The sequence below is a fragment of the Poecilia formosa genome, unplaced genomic scaffold (genome assembly GCF_000485575.1).
Source record: "Poecilia formosa unplaced genomic scaffold, Poecilia_formosa-5.1.2 Scaffold204, whole genome shotgun sequence".
In the NCBI taxonomy this organism is placed as follows: domain Eukaryota; kingdom Metazoa; phylum Chordata; class Actinopteri; order Cyprinodontiformes; family Poeciliidae; genus Poecilia; species Poecilia formosa.
Genome location: NW_006800143.1, coordinates 225625 through 248208, shown reverse-complemented (window position 1 = coordinate 248208; position 22584 = coordinate 225625). Strand labels below are relative to the sequence as shown.

Here is a 22584-nt window from a genome sequence, read left to right as displayed (position 1 = left end):
TATTAGCTAAAAGATGACTAGCTAGTAATACAGCACCTTAAACTTGCTATGCTAACATCCTGTAGGCTACTGATGTTGTCTATGTTCAAAAGTGGGTAGTACTTGTTACATTCACTTGAGTAACTCTTTTTGAAAAAAAAAAAAGAAAGGTACTTATAAGAGTAGTTTTACTCCACTGTATATTTTTCTTTTACTTGAGTAATATTATTATTGCTACATAGATTAATTTTGCCCCCCCAGAATAAGCCGTTGCCCGCCCGCCCCCCTGTTAAACTCTGAACACCGGGGCTGAATGCATACCTGCCTGTGCTGTTGAATTATCACTATGACGACATGCCTTTGCTTAGAAGTGAATAAATATTGAAGGGCTGCAAGCCCCCGTTGGAGTTAGCTCGTCTGACGAGCTCGTCCATATGGTAACTCTTTAAGAGAGCTTAGGTTTACACAGGATGTTACCTGTTTTTGTAGACTGCTGCTGAAAGCGTCTGCACATTGTCTGGAAACGTCTTTAACAGGAAATCACATCTGGCAGAAGTATAAAAACAGCAGATACATCACTAAATAAATGGTAAAAAGTATCAGTTCCCTCAAATGATTTATGGTTTTAGGAGTGCATATGTTTCTGTATTATCTAATTAATATCTTTGCCCAGCTGTGTTGCCAAAGCCTTTCTTAGGACCACACAGAAGCCAAATCTACAGAAAGTTAAGCTGCTTTATTGTATCACAATGTCTTACCTGTGTAATGAGCAGCTCACAGATGCCCTCCAAGATGTTGCTCTAGTAAATGGAGGATTACAAAGTGTCATCCCATGTTAATTAAGATAAAGTAATGAACACGTCATGTTAAAGAAAATGGCCAATTAGGCAAATCGGCTAATCGCCTGCGTTTCCATGGGCCTTTTTCAGGATCTCAGGGCTGTTGTTGACAGAGAGACGGGCGTTTCCAACGCTTCGCTCTTTGCACAGGGTTAAAGCTGCAGAGATGATAACGTATGTAGAGCCTCGCTCACGGGCTCCTGTTCTGGAGAATTTGTTCTCGTCACTTGACTGCCTGTTTTCTGCAGGACTGAGCACAGCAGCTAGTTGAGATTGTTCGCTCAGACAGATCATCTGTGAAATAAGCAACCGTAAAGCGCTTCAGCGGCATACATCAATCTGGCTTTATGGCAACAATTCGGGAATATCGCATAAAAGCCCTTGCAGTAGGTTGGAGGCTCTTATTGGTACGAATTGTGGCATGACTGTAGTAAAACATTGCAGGTATCAAGATAAATCTTTTACAGCTAAAATGAGGAATGCTTTTGCTTCCAGGTGCAGCTTGGTAAGCCTCAGACTTTCTGTTCTCTCGATGACAGAAAAAGCCTCTCAGAAAGCTGCTGGGTTTTTTTTTTACCCACTGTGTGCATTGAGCCCGACTTGTTCTGAACAGAACGCCTGACTAACATCATATTTAGGGTTCAGACAATGTTGTTAAGGGTCTTGACTGTTGCTGCTTAGCAGGACAGTTTTGGAGTTTTGAGCGATTTAGTTCATCTTGACCTTTGAGCAGAGGTCATTTGATGATCAGCAGAAAAGAAAACAAAGCAAAGCATGAAAAGAAAATGTTAGATTCTGTCAAGATAAAGCATAAGCTCTTTTCAGTCTTTAAAAAAAAAGTCGCTGATGTTTCCCAATTACTATCACATTCAGTCAAACTAATTTGTTCTATTTTTAAACATTTTGAAATGTAAAATAGAAATTTTTTAGTGACTTTAATTTCTTTTTTTGACTATATTTTAGAACATACTAATGCATCCAAACATATTTTATAGCCCATTACATAACATTTCAGTATTCAATTTTTTTTAATTGGTTTTGAGCAACTTAATTTTTTGCCTTTCATTAGCTGCAAGCCACCATTCTCGAACGAACAGGAAAAAACTCTTGGAACGCATCACCATGCATGTTTTTAAGTGATTTAACGTTTTTTTTTTTTTAATCAAGGAAATCAGTTCAATATCCTCTGCACCTGCATGTCTTCAGGCGAGGGTCAGAATGTACTCTGAAGATATTTATTAAGTGTGTCTGGCATACGGTCCCAGTGGGAGATTGTGTACCGGGACACACAGACTTTGCAAAGGGGTGTTCTTATGAACAATGTTGTGTTTAGGTCCCAGTGGAACAATCTGTAAAACTGGTCGACCCAGAGTGTCGTGCCGTCCTTGTCGGCTTCTGCTCATTTGCTCCTCTCCGAAAACGAGCGCGCGAGGGCTCAGTTGTTCCGAAACCAGTGCGGGCTTACGTTTAATACGAATTCAAGGAGGCAACATAAATCATGTGGCGAATAATTATTTGGAAATTGCAAATCCAGGCTTGGCACTTCAGGACCACAGGGAGCAGAGTCAACCATTAGTACAAGTTTGTTGGTCTCACATCATCAATTTAATTAAAAATCCATTTAAGATGAAAGCCTGGGGAGAGTTCTTTTCTTTTCGTTTAAAGGAAGCCGAGACTTCGAGGCTGACAAAGCCGAGATTCCCCGGGTTTCCGTGCCACAGGACAGGTGGTGAATATTCAATGTGCCTCCTGTGCAGCATCCTAGCAGGTGTGAGCACATCTAAAACCGGGGCCCAGGCGGGACGGCGGGTCGGACTGCTCAGTTCCTAACTGAAGAATCGGAGATCCCTGACAAATGGTCATATGATCACAGAAAGACCTGCAGAGGTGCTTAAATTGCAACCCCCCCCGTCACACGGTCCATAAATCATGCCCCTGGTGCTGACTGTTGAAATCCTTCCCATACCCACAAACTCCCAGCACACTGCACATGGACAGCAGAAAAGAAGACATTCAGGTCTAAGGAGAAACAGTAACTTGTGCTACATAACGTCTAGGAAATTTTTCTAAACAACTTTCTATCTTTTCAAATGAACGCCAAACCAGTTCTTTCTTTGCATTTCTTGGCCCCTGGACTCATACAGAACTGTGATATTAAAGATAATGGATGTAGTGGCTTGGAGAGGAACCCAAAGGGTCAATTAATAATGCATCACACTCATTATGCTTGACAAAAACAACGGTTACCAAACTGTTTTGAACGTGATCAATGCCTCCGTGGTACGACTGGGATGAGTGTGTCGGTACATTGTCTGGCTCCTCGGTGCTGACCGGAGAAGCCCGGTTGCTGCACACACTCACCTGCATGGCTCGGTCGCCTGGGTATTGGAAGGGAGGCTGAAAGCAGACTAAGACTTTTTTAATGCTTTACTTGTGAGCTTGCATATCAGATGAAACTTGGCACATCAGTATGTCACAGCGCTGCCCGGTGAGGAGAAACACGCACACGTCCAAATTGTGCAGGTAGGCAGGATTCTGATGACTTTGAAGGATGGAGAATAATTCAGGCTGCAGTTGAAATGGTAGATTATTGTGGAAGAGTAACTCTGGCGTTGTGTTTAGCGTTGACAAAAAAGGACAACAAGGAAGAAATGGGGGGAAATTTATAGTTGATTCATTTAAAATCTAACTTTAAAACACTGCTAGTGCCTCATGTGAAATGACCCTGAGCTTCAGCGTGATCGGATCAGAGGTAGCTGAAAAATGCCTCGCGTGTTTGATTCCTTCTGGCTTAGAGGAGAGAGAGTTTAAATTATTGAAAATGTCCAGCTTCAGATTGCACGTTATTATATAAAGATCAACTGCAGCCCTGTTTGCTGCCGAGAAACTGAATAAAACACTGATGCTGTTTCCTCCTTTCCTCTGTGGCTGAAACCCACAGTAGGGGTGCAGGAACCTCCTGTATTTACAGGGAAATTCCACAGACTGTAAAGTAGCATCCTTCTGCATATGTGACACAGTGGCAATAACATCATGACAGGATGTTTAACGGCAGGGGAAAAAAACCCAGAATTGAGAGTGAAGCAGTTTTAAGTTCCTATTTTCACTGAAACGGGGTTTTTCAGATTTGCCACAATCCACAGCTGTTCAATCAATGAGATCTTGGAGGCTGCAGACCAAAGGTCCTAATATCCACATACAATATTTAACGTTTTCTTGTTCTCATTTTCTCTCATGTTATGAATATTCCTCTATTTGACCATTTAGAATTTCCACACAGACTAAGACTAAGAAATAAATCAAATAAGGTTAGCCTTAGCTAATATAAATTGCATCCAAGAAGTACACTCATGTATTTCAGCCTCTCTTCTTTAAAGTAATATTGTACGTTTTGTGGATTAACAATAAAGCCCAATGTGCAGCAGCACATTAAATGAATTTCCTTCCTGCCTAATGGAAAATAAACAAGCCCCATACCCTACTGGGAAGATAATAACATTTCCTGAAAAACACACAATTTATCAGTTGAACGGCTTTGTTTAGGAGGTTTTTAAATGATCATTGCTATTTGTGCAATTAGCAGAATGATCAAAGGAAAACATTACCACACCTTGAAATTATTGTTTGAGTTTTGTATGCACAATAAAGCGGAACAGAAATGTTAACAGCTAGATCCATTTATTTAGGTTTTTTTTTCTTTTTTTTCTTTAACTGTTTTTTCAGGGAGAAGTTCTCAGTTAACTCACTCATCGGAGGGTTAGTCATTAAACAAACTCAGAGATCGCAATGCTACAAAGCTAATGTTGCCGTTCAGAACTTCCTTAGCTTTCCAAACCTGAACACCATCTCAGTTCTACAAATCTGGTTCAAGATCTAAAATATTTAAGAGTGGCCAAATTTGAACCTGGAGAATTCAAGACTGTAAAGATTTTGTTTCAAATACTGAGATTTATAAAAACTGTGATTTGTTTGCTAACACACATAAATAAAGCATTCTTCAGTGTTTTACCAATCTTAGACAAAAAATATTGAAAAAAAATTACACTCAAACTGAATTATATTCAATTTATCATGAAACTTTTAAAAGATAGTTTGTAGTCTTAGAAAAACTTGCTAGTTAAAATGTTACTTCTTCTTGTACTTAATGTAATACATCATCTCGTCACAGCCGCTGAAAGTTGCTTTTGTCATAATTTTCAGAAACAAAACATTGGTCGTTTCTCAAACTGATTGCAAAGAGTTTGGGTCATTTTAGATTAATCTGCTCGCTCTTGACTGTCAGATAAGAACTTTTCCTACTTTCTCCAGTCTGCCTGCCTGTTGCAAATAGCATGCTATTTGCTCACAAGTACTCTACACATGACCTCATTATCAAAGAAGAAGAAGAAAACATCCCTGTTGCTGGCATTTTCCAGTCCTGGCAAGTTCAGAAACTAAAAATCTGTGTGGGCTACGTGTGAAATATCACATTATCACATTGTCAAGCCTCCTATGCTAAAAGCTTCTCCACACGCTTGGCTGTCATGGCTGCAGACGGTTCATGTGTGTTATAAATTAGATGAATTCGGAAACTTATTTCTTCGAATGGCAAGTTGTGAGAAGAGTTGTGCTCATTGTTTTTGATTATAGAAACATCAGATTAATAATAAATCTCAGCTGGGCTTATGAATGGACAAAAAAAAGAGAGAAAAGAGCGGATTCACAGTCTGGACATTATTGTGTATTCCTTAATTGTTATGAAAATACAATATACAGAGCAACAATACAATGATTTGGAGAATGTTCGGTTTGTACATAACAGGTTTTCTGCCTTGCTAAAGAAGGATAAGAAAGAATTGGAAATTTGTGCCTTTTTTTTTTCTTGGTACCAACAACATGCAGAAGGTCATCTTGGCCCGTTTTCATCCAGAACTCTTCCATCGAACGGGGGGGGGTTGTGTGTTTTATGAAATGAGTATCCAAAGCGATACAAAACCTCCAAAATGATTTGATGTGCACACACGTTCCGAACGTCTATCCAGCTGTTGTAGAGAGTTCGTTTAAAAATCGTTTAATAGCCACTTGAATGTCAGCATCCGTCCTGGGTTCCTGGATTCTAATCCCTGTATTAACAAAACAACAATAAAAAGATCATCATCTAATGAACTAAAAGGAAAAGGATCCACCTGATTGCCTTGTTTGTGTGTGTATGTGTGTGTATGTTTTGTTTTGTTTTTTTAATGAGTGGATTCACGGCCGTCCTCTTAAATCTGAAGATCCTTTGGCAGTTTGAGGTGATTCTGTGTCCAAACGTCCTCCTCCTCCTCCTCTTTCCCCAGACACGGATCTGTTGAGACCCACTCTCCTCTGAAAGGCAAAAGGGTGAGTTTATAGCAAGTGTACGTTGTACATTACGCCACCTCTTTTAAAGCACTGTCGTTTAACCTTTCCATGTAGTTGCGCAACTCCTTGGAGTCTCCCAGCTGCACGTCCTGGCACACCCACTTAATGTCCTGGCTGTGGCTTCCCGTGAGCGTGCTGACAGCCGGGTGGCTATTGTCCGAAGAAAGAGTGGTGAACGTGGTGAACTTCACTCTTTTCCTCTTGGTGGTGGGAGAGTCTCCTTTGACGTCCTTCGCCGTGTCCGCGGCGCGGTGCACCTGTCCCTGCACGTTCTTCTGCACGGAGCCGCCGTTCAGCAGGTGGCTGCCCTCCTCCAGGCCGCTGCTGGAGTCTATCATGGAGGTCTGCTCCTCCTGCTGCGGCGACAGGCTGATCTGACTCTCCAGCAGCTCCGCCTCGTTCCCCAGCCACACCCAGTCGTGGGCGTGGTTCAGGTTCTCCTGGCCCTCGATGGAGAGCTCCTTGTGGCGGTATTTAAGGGTGTACGAAATGCAGTTGATGAGAAAGACCAGTATGGCCAGGCAGAAGACGCCGAGCAAGGCGTACATGCCAATCTCCAGGTCGGTGAGTCCGCGACCGCCGTGCATGAGGTCGTCGTCGGTGTTGCGGCCGTGAGGCAGATCCACCTGGGCGGGGAAGTCTGCAAAGTCAATCGGCATGTTTCGGCCTCCGTCGTCTGAGAGCTTAGGCCTGCGAATGATAACACTCCTGGTCGTGGTCGTTCTCCTCGACCCCGCGTCTTCTATGTCGGAGACGGAGCTGCCATAGTAGTGGGTGTCCAGGCCGGTCCTGTCCTGTGATGAGAGCCTGCCTCTGTTCTCCACGTCGTCTCCGTCCGGGCCGTAGTCGTTGCTGCCTCCCCTCGAGCCTTCGCCGGGACCAAACGCCACCCTGACGTTACAGTTCCCCGCGGCCAGGACGCTGCGGCGCTTGAACTTCTGGCAAGCTTCGTTGACAGTCATTTCCACCCTGATGAACAAGCCCTGACCCTCCGCCTCCGTCACGATGATGGGCCACTTCCACGAGGGGTCCTGCTGCACCGTCACCACCCTCTCGTTCAGAGACATGGCCGTCAGCACAAAGAAATCTGTGTTGTAGAGATCCAGCGGAGCTAGAGAGCCGTCACTGAACTGGAGCCAGGCGCTGATCAAGGCCTCCTGGGGAAGGAAAAGACAGAGGAAATAAAACTTATAGAAACAATAATCATAATAACTTAACCGGGGTTTTCTCATTGAAATCAAATTATCTCTTATACAAGTGAGAGCTGGCCAAGAACGGCAGCATACCAAAAATAAAGACATAGTTACAAAAATCTTAAACATACAATATAATATGTGCAAATACATTCAAAACTATTTCATTTCTACAACGTGAATGCAATGGGACCTATATCTGTCTGAGGAATGCCCTTCTGGTGTCAAGACATTATTTTACATGAATTGTAAAACTTGTTTCCAACTTTATATCGTGGGAAAAGACCGGAGCAGATCATGTGAGCTACCTCTGAAGGTTAAAACTGTTATGTGAGAGACAGAGTGAGAGAGAAGAGAAGAAACGAGGGGAAGATGAAAGAAAGAAAAAAGAGAAAGAGAGAGACGGAGGGAAGTATTTATGCGACCTTTATTTAATCAGATGACCGAGAAGTCATTTACGCCAACCAACTCATCAGAAACTGTAATTTGCATCCATTTCAATGGTAGCAGACAAGCAGATGGACGGATGGATAACAAACGAATGGATAGATGGAATTTATGGCTTGAATTAAATCTAAGATATAGCTCGCAAACTCCGTGGCAACTCTCTCGAAAGTTAAAAAGGGAAACAGATTAAGGGGAAAGAAAAAGGAGATCAAAGGGCGACATCAAACATTGCTCGTGCCAATAAGGATTTGCCATATATTTGCTCTTAAAGCCGCCTTGTGCTGAAGCTTAACAACTGGCCGTTTAATGTTGCCGAAGGACAAAAGAGGAACAAGTAGCTCCCCACTGTGGTCTGCAAATGTTTCCTAATTACTGCCACCAGACGAGCAACGCTGCAGTGCCGCCTGCTTATCTTCACACTGCGCGTGAGGAGATGTAGAGATAAGCGCCTGTTCCCTCCCCGCCTCTTCTGCTAGGGAAAGGGAGGTTAAGGAAAGTAGCATGGCACAGAGAACTCACGAGAGGGCTTGGTAAATCAAAGAAGCTGCAATTCAAGTTGCCTTACCAAATTAGCAAGACGGAAAGTTTGATAGAACAGCCGCATTTTGAATACAAGTCATATTTTGGTGCCGTGGCTGTGATTTCACACTCGCATGCTCTGAGATTAAGTTTCCACTTTTAGCTGCTGCCCAAGAAGAAGAAGAAGGAAAAAAAAAACATGTCTGTCACACTCCGGCTCTCAAACCTCGAGTTTAAGACCGCCGGGAGGGGGGAGAGCGCGGAACGAACAAACAAACAAACAGACGTGTGTACTTGAGCACAGGAAGGCTCACAATTTGTTCATCCTCATCTGTCTGGAGGAATATGCCTTTTCCTTTCAAAACAACAGGTTTTTTTTTTTTTTTACTGAAATGTTTGAGAAAACTTGCAATTTTATGCACGGAAACATAAACACTACTGTGTGAAATTAACACCATTCTCTGTGGTAATCAGACCTGCCTAAATGCTGCGCAATTACATGTATTTGGTTTTAATGTCATACATTACAATCAGCATTGGACGAAGCTAGACGCCGTAGCGGCTAGCGTGCCAATAAGAGAGAAGACGAGGTAATTACAGCTCCGTTTCCACTTTTCAAAACAGATAATGATTATTCCCATTAACATATAACCCCACATGTTTTATCTTCCAAAATTATCTAAATGATCCAGAAGTGTTTTTGTTTGCCTAAAAAAAAAAAAAAATATTGGTAGACAGATACAAAACAGCGCGTTTAATATCCTGTTGCCGTAAGTGCCATAAACACAGCAAAACTAATTATACTTTACAAGATGTTTAATTGGAAAATTCTGAAATTAATCACAGATTATCATCTAAATTGTATTTTATGACTTCCTTTAATAAATCCACAGATTGCTCTGATAAACATAATCTGTTCCGACCTGTTTGGGGTTCTGCAGGACTTCCTGTGTGCTGGTCGTAGCCAGGATGGCCCTGTTACTTCCTGGACTCAACTGCAGGCCCATCGACAGTCCCGTCACCAGCTGGACCCCCAGTTCTGCGATGGTCACTTTGTCGTCCACCACCGTGACAGTTTTCTCCGCCAGGATTGAGTCGGACAGTGGGGACAAGACCTGGAGGCAAAATCAAAGTGTGACAGAGGAAAAACAGATAATTTCAAAAGATGGTAAAAATATATATATATATTTATATATAAGATAAAACTGGACTTCTTTTGTTTGGAGAAGTCCAATGGATTCTTCATTACTTGAGCTGCTTCAATGTGTTCAGCATGGTTCAACTATAGATCAATTTGGCTAACTTGGAGGAAGTCATAGATCATTTCAATTTTGTTTCCTGATGGTCAGTTGATCATTATTTAAAAAACCTGATTTCCTCAAGTTTTTGGGCTACGGAGCAAGTATTTGGATGAGATGTCTTCATGAAGAACAGAACATGTCGAGACCTTCTCAGCAGCTGCTCCCTCATAGCTGGCCAATCTTCTAACTTCTAGACATCATCAGGTTATCCTTATTTCCATTAACATCCCCCTACCCTGGAGAAAAAAAGCCCATATAGCCTCCGCATCATAATGCTCGGAGCACCAAACAAACATGCTTTTCATGGAACAGGAGAGCCAAATGCACCTACTCACGTAACGTTTTCAAGAAACGATTGACTGGCCTGTAAAAGTGGATCGTCAACAACAACGGATGCACTTCCAGCACTTTAATTCCTTTTCCCCCCCCCTTTGCATCTCTCCTCTAAACACCAAGTCTTCCCCGAGAGACGTAAACAGTACGACGAACAAGGCACGACGCAGAAAGAGAGCGACTCATTTGAAAAGCTGATCATGGCAAAATCTCGGCAGATATTCACCGTCGCCTATGTTGCTTGATTGACAGGCTGTGAAGATGTTGCAAGAAAATGGATCGCTCTGAGTTGCATGTGGTTTAGAAAAATGTTTCTTTCTTCCATAGGTTAATCTTGCATAAAAAGTGTCAAACTTAATGCAAAGCAGTTCTCAAAAGTGCAGTTTTGTTTCTCCACCCAATGAGATCAGTCTACTGCTGTCTGACAAAACTTCCTTCTCCTTAAACAACAAAGAGAGAGATTTCAGTCCTTTCGCAAGAACGAAAGCTGAACCCCGAGCTGTGACTGTCGTCCTGTGCGTGCATATGCGCGCCACTGTCTCCTCGTGTATCAGGTGACATGCGGACTGTCGAAGGTAATCGCAGCTGTCAGACCTTTGCGTTCATCACGCTCTCAGGTCCGTGCTTTTTTTCTGAGTCTGCGAGAGAGAGTTTGTGGAGGTGAACACATGTCTGCCCTCCACAACGCCAAGAAGATTCTGCTTTTTTTTTATTTATTTTTTTGCTGATGTCATTAGGAGGTTGAGATTCACTCAGTCAGTGTGAAGAGCTGACAGGCCCATAAAGGCCAACTCACGGCCGAGCACCTGTCCACTCTGGACAAGAAGAGCGCACCGATCAAATACCAGCAATGGTCTTCCCGACTTGTATTGCCTTTGCAATAAACAATGTGTTCCCGTTCCGTCAGGACATTACTCGTACGTTAATCTTTCTCTAGCACAAATACGCCCAAAGGTTTTTACACGATCATTTTTACTTCCTGGCTGAGTGCAAACTTAGAGCCTTACTAATTGTAGCTTGTGGTAAAAAAAAAAAAAAAGTAAATAAATAAAAAAAAGGGGATAAGAATCACAAGTGCTGGACCCTGTTGGATAAGGAGTGCATTACATGTTCAGCAGAGATAAGGTGTAAAAGTGTAAATATGTGCAAAAAACAAAGATTACATTGGAATGCTTAATAAATTCGCAGAAAGCCAAGAAGTTGAACAAAGGAGTCAGCCGTCTGGTTCTGATTACGGGAAAAGGAAGAAAAAACAAAACTCTTTTTTTTGACAACTATATTATACTCTTTTAATTCACGGTAACAGGAAGGAGTTTCTATTTTGTCCTCAAGTTCCTCGCAGCGGTATTCATACTCCTTGAACATTCAGTGTTTTTACTGGGACTCAGTGATATACCAAAAAAAAAACAAAAAAACAAAAAGAAGAGTTTATTTGTGAAGAAGAGAGAAAAGGAAAGCTTGGCAGAAAGGTGTGGCATTCATTTGTGTTGTACAAAAGTAGTAGCTTCAGTACTCACCTCTTTGTAATTTTATCTCAATAAAAAACACAAGTTGTTCTTTAAAGGCATCACAGGTTTTTGAATGGTTTAATGACAGCACTGCTGTGGGCTTCATGGGATTTCTATTGTTTCTATATGTGAAACGATGGAGCAGACAAAAGACTTGCAGCAGCAAAAAAGGCAGCCATGTATCTTTGTGATTCCACTTTACTACGATGTAGTATTTTGTGTTGGTTAATCACGTGAAATCTATCAAAATACAATGAAGAAAGTGAGGTGGTAACCTGACGAAATGTGAACGTTCAAGAGGGGTAAATACCTTTTCAAGGCTCTGTATTTATGTTTATTTTGCCAACAAAAATAAAACAATTTTGGTGAATAAAGTTGTCCAGCAAACTGACCCAAAATATTCATACAAATTAGAGTGTTTTTCTGTCACAACGCATTTTTTGTTTTGTTTTGTTGTTGTTATGGTAGATCTCGTGATATATTACCTGGATAGTGGTCATTCCTGGGTCTTGTCCAGCCAGGATCCTTCTGTCAAGCAACTTTGCTATATGGGGGTCTTCTACCTTCAGGAAGTCCCCTACCAGCTCTGTGATGTCCACCTGCCAGTCGGAGCCCAGCATGAAGGCGGTCTGACCTCGCGCCTCGCTTGGCTCGGCAACAAAGTGGGTCAGGACTTTGACCATAGCGTGTTGGTACTGCAGAGTGCAGCCCCGTCCCCGCCGGTCCTCGTCGTCCTCGTCCTCGATGTCCCATGCGGCTCTGACAAGAAGAAAAGGTAAAAAAATTACTGCTGTAGCAACATGAACACGTGGGTTAGGACTCGCTTCGCAGCCCCAGAGACGGTGACACCGTCCACATCTCACCGCAACGCATCAAAACCAACAACCTGACCAGTAATGAATTGGTTGGACTCCATGAACAGGTTGACAATCAAAGTAGACCAGGGACTTCTGGCAGAACTTCAACTACATCCATGACGCACTTTAAAAGAAGAAGAAAAAAAAAGATCTGAAGAACCCACAACCTCCAGAAACACTTTTTTTTTTTTCACTGCCAAAGCAGTTCTTTTCACTTCAAAGGTTGCTGAAGTTCTGAGCTGTAAAAGTAATTCAGCGCAGAGGGTGAGCCCCAACTTCTTTAAACCGACTAGACTCTCAATGTCACCGTTACAGTCGGGGCTTCAGAGGGAAACCTGGAGGTTTAATGGCAGCCATACGAGAGAAAGTGCACGAACGGTGCCACATGTTCGCTTTCACCGCCAGTTCAGCTTCCGTTTCGATTATTATTTAGTCATAGATCCGCTCCAACATTGAGGCCAACAAACTTTTAATATTACACTCGGCAACTCTTTGTGTTTATTTTCAAAATGCAACTATTTTAAGTTGTTGAGATGACAAGATCGTGGCTGCAGACCAATAATAAATCAGAATGCACTTGTTATTACCTACTAGTGCTTATATTTATATATTCATAAGTATGTGTGAATTTTATGAATTCTGTTGTCCGAGCTATAACTTTGGAGTCCATTTGCACTACTAAAGTCCCTTGAAATTGCCCCTGAGGGACAAATATAGTTATTTGAGTTGAATTGCGTTGAACTGAATACAATTCAATTTGCAACTTGGCGCTGTTGACCTCAGATTGGGGCCAAACCAGAATCCAGGCTGGTGTCTGGTTTGGCCCCTCTGGAGAGATCTGAAAATAGCTGCACAGACGTCTGAGTCCAACCAACCCGACAGAACTGGACATGTAGAGTAAAAACACTTTTTTTAATTTTTTTTTTACAGTTTATAAATGAATATTTCAAAAATGCATTTGCTTAACGGCCTTCAGCCGGAGGAAATGATGTCCATACAAGAAAAAAAATAAATTAAAAAAAAAGGTAAAAATCTGTAAATGCTTATATGAACCATGAATTGCTGAAGTCGAAACAAATGGCTGGTAAATTGAAGAAAGAGAGTAATAAAAGTTGTCAGATTAAGCTGATTTGATAAGACATTATCAAGGTGCTCCTAATTGGCAGCTTGCATGGACTGAGTTTCACATGAGGCTCACAGCCCAGAAACTGGATGTGCACAAATATTAATCATAGGAAATTTCACAATTTTAGTAATTTCGTAATTGCTACCATGCAATTTTAGTATTGCAAGTTAAACTTATGTCAGTGCTACAAACCATCTGATCTAATTTATTTACTTTTTACGGGGAGACGTTCACATAGAAGTGATAACCAGTAGAACTTTATTAAAATCATTTAATAAAGTGACTTTCTAGCCTCCATGATTTAAACAAGAAGCAACACCATTGAGCGAACTATAACCATGCATCAATCACTCTGCTGGGTTTGATTCATCATTCTTTGAGTAATATTACATTTTGAGAAGTTACATTATTGTTTTCTTGTCCATAGTTTTCAGTCAACATGTCATATAAACTAAACTTTATTGCTTTTTGATAACCTTGTAATTTGTGGAGGCAAACATATATAGTTTTTCTCCTTTTGTTGATTGGCAGTGTTGTGTTTCTTTTCTGCTAATTGACTGAATGTTGCGTTAGATCTGAGGATTAGAGGAAGTGATTATAAGCATGCTGGGAATCATTAAATCAAACAATAATTAGTTCATGTGTAAGTAACATGCTGCAAAAAAAACCTGAGGATCCTCTGGATGCAAATATATCTCTTTTGAAAAACGAATTTATCTTTTTTGAAATTTGTATAAGGAAACAACTTTCCGAGTTAAAAATAATAAAGTTCAAACAATGTTAAAATAAAGTGACAATACTTCCATATTTCAGCAAGAAGACGTTTCTTCATACGATAAAACGTACCGCCGTAACCCAGTAAGAGATGCTGCGGTAAGTCTCCAAACACTTTCAGTCAAAAAAGTATATTTTGGTCCTTGAAAAAGAATTAAAAGGTGGACTCTAATTTGTTTTATATTTACAACTTTTTATATTTTTTTGCACCTAAAAATGATAGATGAATTCAACCATAATACAGTCACTCAAGCTGCTACAGCCATTTTAAAGACTGGGGGGGACAAGAATAAACAATCTGACATTAATTTCCTTGAATAAATTTTATGTGCCCATTTCAGCAGCCTCCCTTGCTTAACCGAGCTAAGTCCAACACACAGCGACTGGAGGGTGTCATAAAGAGGCGTTTAAAAAAAAACGAGTCATGATGAAATGCCGCTGATCAAACTTGCAAGAGATGCTCCATCCTTTGAATGGCCATCGTTCTTCTTTCTCCGAGCCTCTCCGTCACCGTTTTGAAGCGCCCGCTTTGAATCCGAAATGTGCTTACACCTCCTTACTGCTTTACTTAATAGCCTCCCTGATTGCTCTGTTGCCTGCAAATCTAATTTTATTACTTTAGGCAACAAATCAGCCAACAGAGGCACAACTCGTTCGCACCGGGAAAATTGCCTTGAGTTTGACAAACTAGGTTTAAATGGTTGCAATATAATTAGATTTTTGCCCATAACTGCTTTTCTGTATATTGCTTCAACAAACACCTTTGTAAAAAAAAATAAAAAATCACAGAATGAAGCACTGTGAGGTGTTGAGAAAGCAGCTCCTAAATTGTTGATCAGGGAGAATAAATGCTGTTACAGCCATCCCCGTCTTCCACCGATGCACAGCTGGGCTGCTTGCAGACGAAAAAGAGCTACGTCGGCACAACTATTAATCATATATGTATACTGTGACTTAGGTTCACATTTTCTTCTAATCATCTGCATTGGTCCCTTTCTCATACACGCCAGCAGAGGTTGGGATCGCAATAACGGGGAGAAGAAAAGAAATTAATCTCTTAAAGTGTTTTTTTCTCGCGATTATCCGCTCTGCTTGTCTCTTTCTGTCGGAATCCCCTAGGAAATCTGACTGACTGCTAAGCCACGGGAATAAAGATGTTAGCTGCAAGCGCCACAGAAAAGCCAAGAGTACAGAGAGATTTGAAGTTAAGAGCTTAAAAGCTTTGCTGGCAGGACTGATTTCACATGCAAGCGAATGGCAGCCAATAACCGAAAAATAGATGCTGGAAATGGACGCCGTGGCACCAGGAAGAAGCCCTATATATGTTCAGGATTCATGGCATCATCACAAGTGGTCTCCAACACAGTCACAGCGGAAACAATTCAAATCTGCAGCATGTTGTTTAGGAAAGACGAGAACCACCACACTGTGGCAATATTGTGATATTAAAACAAAATTAAATGTATATTTGTTGTTTTTTTTAAAACTTTTTAGGCAGTTTTAAAAATTCTAAATGTTTTTTTTTTTTTCCATTGAGCACTGTAAGTTTAAATTTGCTGCAAATATTAGTTCCAAAAGTTCACCTCGGATTGAAAAGGTGCGAAAGCGTGATAAATCCACAGAAGTTTCATTCAGTCTAATTAACGTCAAATCATAAAATAAAAAAAAATAAAAAACAGAATAAACAAGGAAATAAGAAAAAAAAAGTCTAAAATAATGCAACCTTACAAAATATCTATGCCTTGATCTTTTAGAAACTCTTTTTGTCTTTACCTAATGCATAAATAACAGACTACGTTCCTGGTTGTGGAAGTTTCCTAATTATTGAAAACAGGTCGACGCGTTTCATTCAAGCTACTGAAGCATTCTGGTGAATGTGTTAATGTGTATAAATGAATAAATGACATCAAAACAATAAAATCCTTTTTTATAATTTCTGGCATTCTGTTATTTCCCCCCGCCCCTCACGTATTTTGGCCATTCGTCTTTTTCAACGAACTCCAAATTATGTAAGGTGAGCATACTTTACCGAATAATTTATGATTTAGGAGTCAGTTTGGGCCAGTCCAAAACATGAAAATCCAGCTTTATGTTTCCAGATAGTTTGTACAGACATGGTAGAAACCAGGTCTGTGTGTCAGGAATGACACTTAATGCAACTTCCTAAACAAAACTTGATGATTTAGCCTTTTCTCAATAAATTAAATAACATTTTGAAAATTGTGCTTTGTATTACTCTTGTTGACTTTGTCTTGTGTTTTTATATTATTTGGTGATCTGCAACATTTAAATGTAATAAAAAAAGCAAAAACAGAACAGAAAAATTCTGTTTGTGGCAAAAACTTGCTGCTTTTACAATATTTTGTGTCTTTTGACTGTTTTTAAGAAAAACACAGCTTCTTTTTAAAAGTGACCTACTGGCAACTGTACTGTCAGCACTGATATTATGGTGTAACATAATAACCACATTTTCATTTGCATACGCATTTTACTACAAATACAGATGAATATGTTTAACAGATGACCAACACTGTTGAATTTAGGAGCAGGTAAGCCAGCAGAGAAGTCCGTCTGTTTTTATCCACGGTATAAATCTGAGCCAATGTTTGTGCAACCGCCTTGAAAATCAAATCTAAGGTTAATCTAATAAACAAATACCGCTCCGTGCCCGAAAACAACCTGCCTCTCAAAGCAATATTTTTTTCCACTTCATTTACTTCCAAGTCAACTCCTGACTTCAAAGGAGATGGTGCATATTTATGTGTCGTGCCTGTTTTGGTCTTGTCCCGCGAAGTGTGTGCTGCTGCTGCTGCTTTTCCTGCATTTTGTCGTCTGCTACAGCAGCGAAGGTTGTTTGGACAGGAATAAGCAGTGTTAATGCATAAAAAAAAAAAAAAAAAAAAAAAATATATATATATATATATATATATATGTATATATATATAGTTATTTTTTTATCTTTATTGATTCCCAAGGAAGCGAGTTAAAAAACAAAAACATTGGTCTTGTGATTGAGAAAGTTTGTTTCCCCCCCATGTTATGCATGTTAAATGTTCAAACAATCAATCAATCAAATGTTATTTGTATAGCACCTTTCAGCATCAAGACATTTCAAAATGCTTCACATCATAAAAACACAAAGTCAAAGAAGACACAGTCAAATCTTAATGTCACGATATGCAGCTGTAGGAGGTGAGGTAAACGCAGTGGACCCAGGCAGTAGAGAAAACGATGATGGTTTCAGTGACGAAATGACGAGAATACAAAGTCCAGGCAGCACAGCTGAGCAGAAGGCTAGGAGCTCAGAAACTGGTAGCAACTGGAACAAATGCAGAAATATGAGACACAAACGACTGGATAGACGAGGAACAAGAGATACAGGTGGGATTAAATACACAAAGGGTAATCAGGGGAAGGAGACACAGCTGGGATCAATCAAGGGGTAGAAGGGACAGAAAAAATAAAGACACAGAAAACTCAAATCCTCACAGTTATACCCATCCACTCATCTAGGGTTTGTATTGTGACTGTCATTTTCTTGTAACACTCTTTCTAGTTACAGTTAATAAAACGGTCATTAGATGTTTGTTTCTTTTTGATTTTTTTTTTTTTTATATATAGCAGAGTCGTTTCTTATATATCCAGAAATGGGGGAATCGTTTTTTTATTTTATTGTAGAGCTTCCAATCCAGTCTGTTAAAAGATGTATGAAAGAGAATGTTTTAATCGCTAAAAAAAAATGTGGGAAACTAATTCTGAATGAATATATCTGGAGCGGAGTGTTAAAGTAGTCATGCATGCCCCGGTACTCCGCCTACACTTAGTTCCTCTGTCTGTGCAGGCTTATCTTGTCGCTGTTTTGGCAGAGCTTAAGCAGTGAAGAGGTGAGCTGTGCAGGCAGAGTCAGTCAAAAACCGAGTCAGTAGTACCTCTGCAGCTATCCCACTAACAGACCAGATGCCTCTTTCCATTTTTTTTCTCTCTTTTTTTTCTATTTCTCTGCTGCCTCCCTGCCCCAGCATGGCCACAATTTCCAAGCCCAACTGGTCAGAGAGCACTAAGCCACTTGTTATTGTCACTCATTGGCTTAGTTCCTCCTGGGCTTGCGGACGGCGGGCCAGTGCACATCCTCACCGACAGCCACCGAGGCACCATTCAAGGTCATGCCTGTTCTCCCCTGATAAACAAAGACGACTGCAGGACACTGGGAAGACAAAGCTCTCGGAAGCCGTCAACGATGCTGCCGGAGCCAAACGATGACAACCCGCCTTGGCTGTCCCCACCGCTGACGGAGGCGTGAACGCCGACACGCAGCAGGAACAGCAACACACTCGACAAGCCACGAGATTAGCTGAACGCTGTACCTCTGTCACTCAAAATAAGAGGGGGCCACGGATAATTAGAGGAGACACAGTGGCGCGTGGGATGACTCCGAGTCCAACTTCGACGCATTTCCAGATGTAATTACTGCAGGTAGGGTGATGGCTGCTCCCGTCGGCTGACGGATTCCTGCAGCTGCAGAGTGGCAACACATGGCAGCGCTGGCAGAAGGCGCCGCTAGTGATGAGGCCTCAGGAGAGAGGGGCTGACCTCGAGACAGCTCTAATAATGTGCTGTCCTACTGACAACTAAGAGACGCAATGGCAGGCCACCATGAGCCAACAATAATGACAAACCAGACTGCACATGTCAGCCATTTTGTGATCAACTAAGAACTGGCAGGGGAACTGAAGTGAGGGAAAGAGAGCCAACACCGAAGAGTTGCTCGCCAACACGGTCGTCATTATCTCATTTTTCTCAATGACAGAATTGAAACAAATCAGCCGTAACAAAAGCCATTCATCAGGCTAGTGGTGCATCTCAAAGACCTCTGATTATAAGCTTTCAAGACTAACTGTCTAAGACAATAGACTAACATCAAGAGATGTTAGTCTATTGTTCAGAGTGGAAATCTTGAATCAATTTTTTTTTCTGACATTGTATTTGTTCTTATCAAGCTTGAATCATCGCACAGCAGGAGACACAATTAATTTAATAGAACAGAAGAATGGACCTGTGACACATTCAAGCAAGATATGGATGTTAGTTAGTTAGTTAGTTAGTTAGTTAGTTAGTTAGTTAGTTAGTTAGTTAGTTAGTTAGTTAGTTAGTTAGTTAGTTAGTTGGGAAATTCATGTAACCCCTCAGGTTATCTTTTCTCCTACACACCTTTAACGTTTTCTTAAATACAACGCATTGTAAGCCTTTTCACCTTAAACAGTAATAATCACCTTTTATTTAACCTGGTTAATGTTTTACACTCACATATTGGAGGCTTTACCCACTGTAAAAGTCCTTAACATTATTGTACACGCAAGTATTTTTAGTTGGCTTAAAACACGGAGTAAATGTAGTTTGTTAATAACTGTTATTTACTACCGCCAGTAAATGCATCGTTTTACTTGTCTCTACCTTACTGGTCAGTCAAGGGCAAAATCAAGTTTAAGCAATTTGATTGGCTGTGATGGACTGGGGTGAGGACGGAGGTGTACGTGCCCGCTGCCACGTACTGGCAGTTGGCTGGCGGCCGTTCATGGACGAGGTTGGATCTTTACCGCTGTTGACTGTTATTTTTTAGCTAACCAGTTGGAGCTACGAACTTTTCCTGGACGTTTTGCCTGTTTTTTGGAGCTACTACAGAACCGGACCACGGTCAATGTTTTGCTTGGATTTTGGAGCTGCAGACCCAAACCACGCTCGTATTAGACTAAGAATACTAAAAACATTGGAAAGTGTTATTGCAGTACTATGAGAATCACGCAGTAGTCCAGTTCATGACCCCCCCAACTTCCCTTAGTCAAGGTGTTACACAACCTGACTGCGGTCGGCACAGAAGATCTCCTGAACCTGTTAGCCCCGCAGCGCAGTAAGACGGAGCTATCAATGTAGCAGCTTCTCTTAATGAACTAACTTCAAACTTTTGTCATACAGATTCATTCAGTTCAATGTACTTTTAATGGGATGCTGGAGAAACTATCAGGTCCCAAAATGAGGTAAACACCTAATTTCAGAAATTGTTCATGTAATTATTATTAAGGCTGTAGGAGAACGGAATACGATCACGGAAGTGATTTAAAAAAGGGACCACAAAATATCTCCAGATGTGTTCTTGTTTTCAGTAGTTTGCGTTTATCTGGGCTGAAGGCTGGCACAGGATACCCAAAACAGACATGAAGCTAGAAAGGCCTTTAAAGCCTGGTTTGGTTTTTAATGTCGTGGTCTACTTTGGATCTTACAATAACAACAATTCAGCCAGTGGCAGCTTTGCACATCTATGGTTCATTTGCATTCTGGGTGTAGAAGAGGGAACGTCTCCTGCTGTGAATGCAGCTGGGAGGGACGGCTGCAGCCACTGCAGCACCCATTACTTATAAAGAAGAATAAGAGTCTCCAAAAGTCTCCTACAACACCAGAAGGTCACTACATTTGCCATGGGCTGCAATTTTTGTAAAAAAAAAAACAAAAAAAAACAACAAAAAAACCACTAAATGTATCTGGATAATGTAAGACAGTAAATTGCAGAGAAAGGGCTGCAGTCCAGTTTTCTCCAGCTGTAGTGCAACAAGGAGCTGCTCTCCCACTTTCTGCTGCTCAGCTTCTACATATTTTTATTGCTTGCAAGAAATACAAATTTGTCCCCAACATATCTTTTAATTTAAATTTTTCTAACGGGATCAGTGGCATAAAATTCACACCTGATGTCAGCAGTGGCCCAAGAAATCGGCACGCACAAATTAGTCCACACACGAAATTATGGGTAACTAAGTGGAACTGCAGAGTGAGCGAGTCTTGAACACATGCAAAATGTGTTAGAAAGGCAAGAAATCGGCTGAAATCTGCTCATATATAAAACATATTCCTGCTGCTATGTGAACATCAATACAAGCTGGTTTAATGTTATTAAAGTAATGCACTGAAAGAGATCCTAAAAAATTCTTACTGTTCCAAAAAATACAAATGGGAGTAGAAACAGCTGGAGTTTAGACTTCTGGATGTTGCAGTGGTGCTGGCTGAACATGTTCAGCATTCATTTTACCTACTGGGCAACCACCGCCATGCCCATTAAACCACCACCATGCCCATTAAACCACCACCATGCCCATTAAACCACCACCATGCCCATTAAACCACCACCATGCTCATTAAGTAACAACTGCAGGACGGCTCCTGCTCCTTCTCTGAAGGCCTCACCAATTAACCACCTAATATTAGCTCGTTTTCCTCTATAATTTAACAGTTGTGACAAGCCAAATTAATCAATGCGTGTTGCAATCCTTCATCATCAATGTGTAGTCAAACCAAAATCTTTATAGATTTTTCTAGTTTCTCAGTCTTTGTTCTTTGCAACTACACAATTAATAATGGCGTCGCCGTTTGTTTTTTGAAGCATTTTAAGTACTAATTGTTGTTTCAGTTTTATTGTATAAATGCAAAAGTGTATTGTAAAAAAAAATGTTTGGAGAAAAGTAGTTGTTCTGAGTAACTGATTAAAAATTCAGGCAATAGATCATCAACCAAAAACAAAAATAGGGATAATATGTTAGAGCAAAAACCTGAAACTACTACATTTATGCAGTGTTAAGTCGAGGGTAACTAGGTTTATGTGTCAAAATTTAAATATGTATATGTATAAAAATGTCATAGATGACCAATTACATGTGTAATAACAATGTCTTTTGTTACTCTACCAACAGCAGGGATAGTTACTTAAAAAAATTATCCCTTTAAATAAATGGTGATGTTTAATAAGACTCTACTTGTGGGCAGAATTAGTCCGTCCTTTTCACATGCTTTATCAGGTAGGACAGAGCTGATTCATGAAGCCCCGGGTCCAGCCTCACCTCTGACCCGTTGCGGCGGTGGGCACCCTCCAGCCTTTGATCTGGCTCAGCTCCGTGTCCGACACCTCAATCTGGAGCGGGAGGCGAGGGATCCACACGCAGAGCTCCAGCTGAGCGCTGAGGTATCCATAAGTGAAATTCACCATCATCTTCACCTTGCCCTTCATCTCCTTGCCATTCACAAAAACGTAGTCGCACCTGTCGGAGACCTGCGCAGGGCGAGGGGGGGAGGGGGACAGGAGTGGGAGAGGAACAGAGGGAGGGATTAGGAAAAGGCAGCTTTTACTGTGGAGCTCCTCTGACAGCCGCGCTGGGCAGCTACACAGAGAAACACACCGTGCCGGACACACGCTCTGCCCTATAGCTTTATTACAGGGTTTACTCGTCTGAGCTCTCCCCTGATATACAGCAGTATTCCTCCAACAACTTTGAACAAGATGAAAGGT

At 41.1% G+C, this 22584-nt stretch overlaps 1 protein-coding gene across 1 annotated transcript in view; it reads right to left on the bottom strand.

Moving 5' to 3' along the window:
* Positions 1–5525: 5525 nt before the first annotated feature.
* LOC103148377 (transmembrane protein 132C-like) overlaps positions 5526–22584 on the bottom strand; it is a 77468-nt gene continuing 60409 nt past the window's right edge. Inside the window, exons 4-8 of the mRNA XM_016679199.1 lie at positions 22139–22347; positions 11987–12260; positions 9283–9474; positions 6243–7357; positions 5526–6164 (exon numbers count right to left, since the gene is read on the bottom strand). Coding sequence (XP_016534685.1) covers positions 6062–6164; positions 6243–7357; positions 9283–9474; positions 11987–12260; positions 22139–22347 — 1893 coding nt within the window. The 3' untranslated portion in view covers positions 5526–6061. The remainder of the gene's footprint in view (positions 6165–6242; positions 7358–9282; positions 9475–11986; positions 12261–22138; positions 22348–22584) is intronic.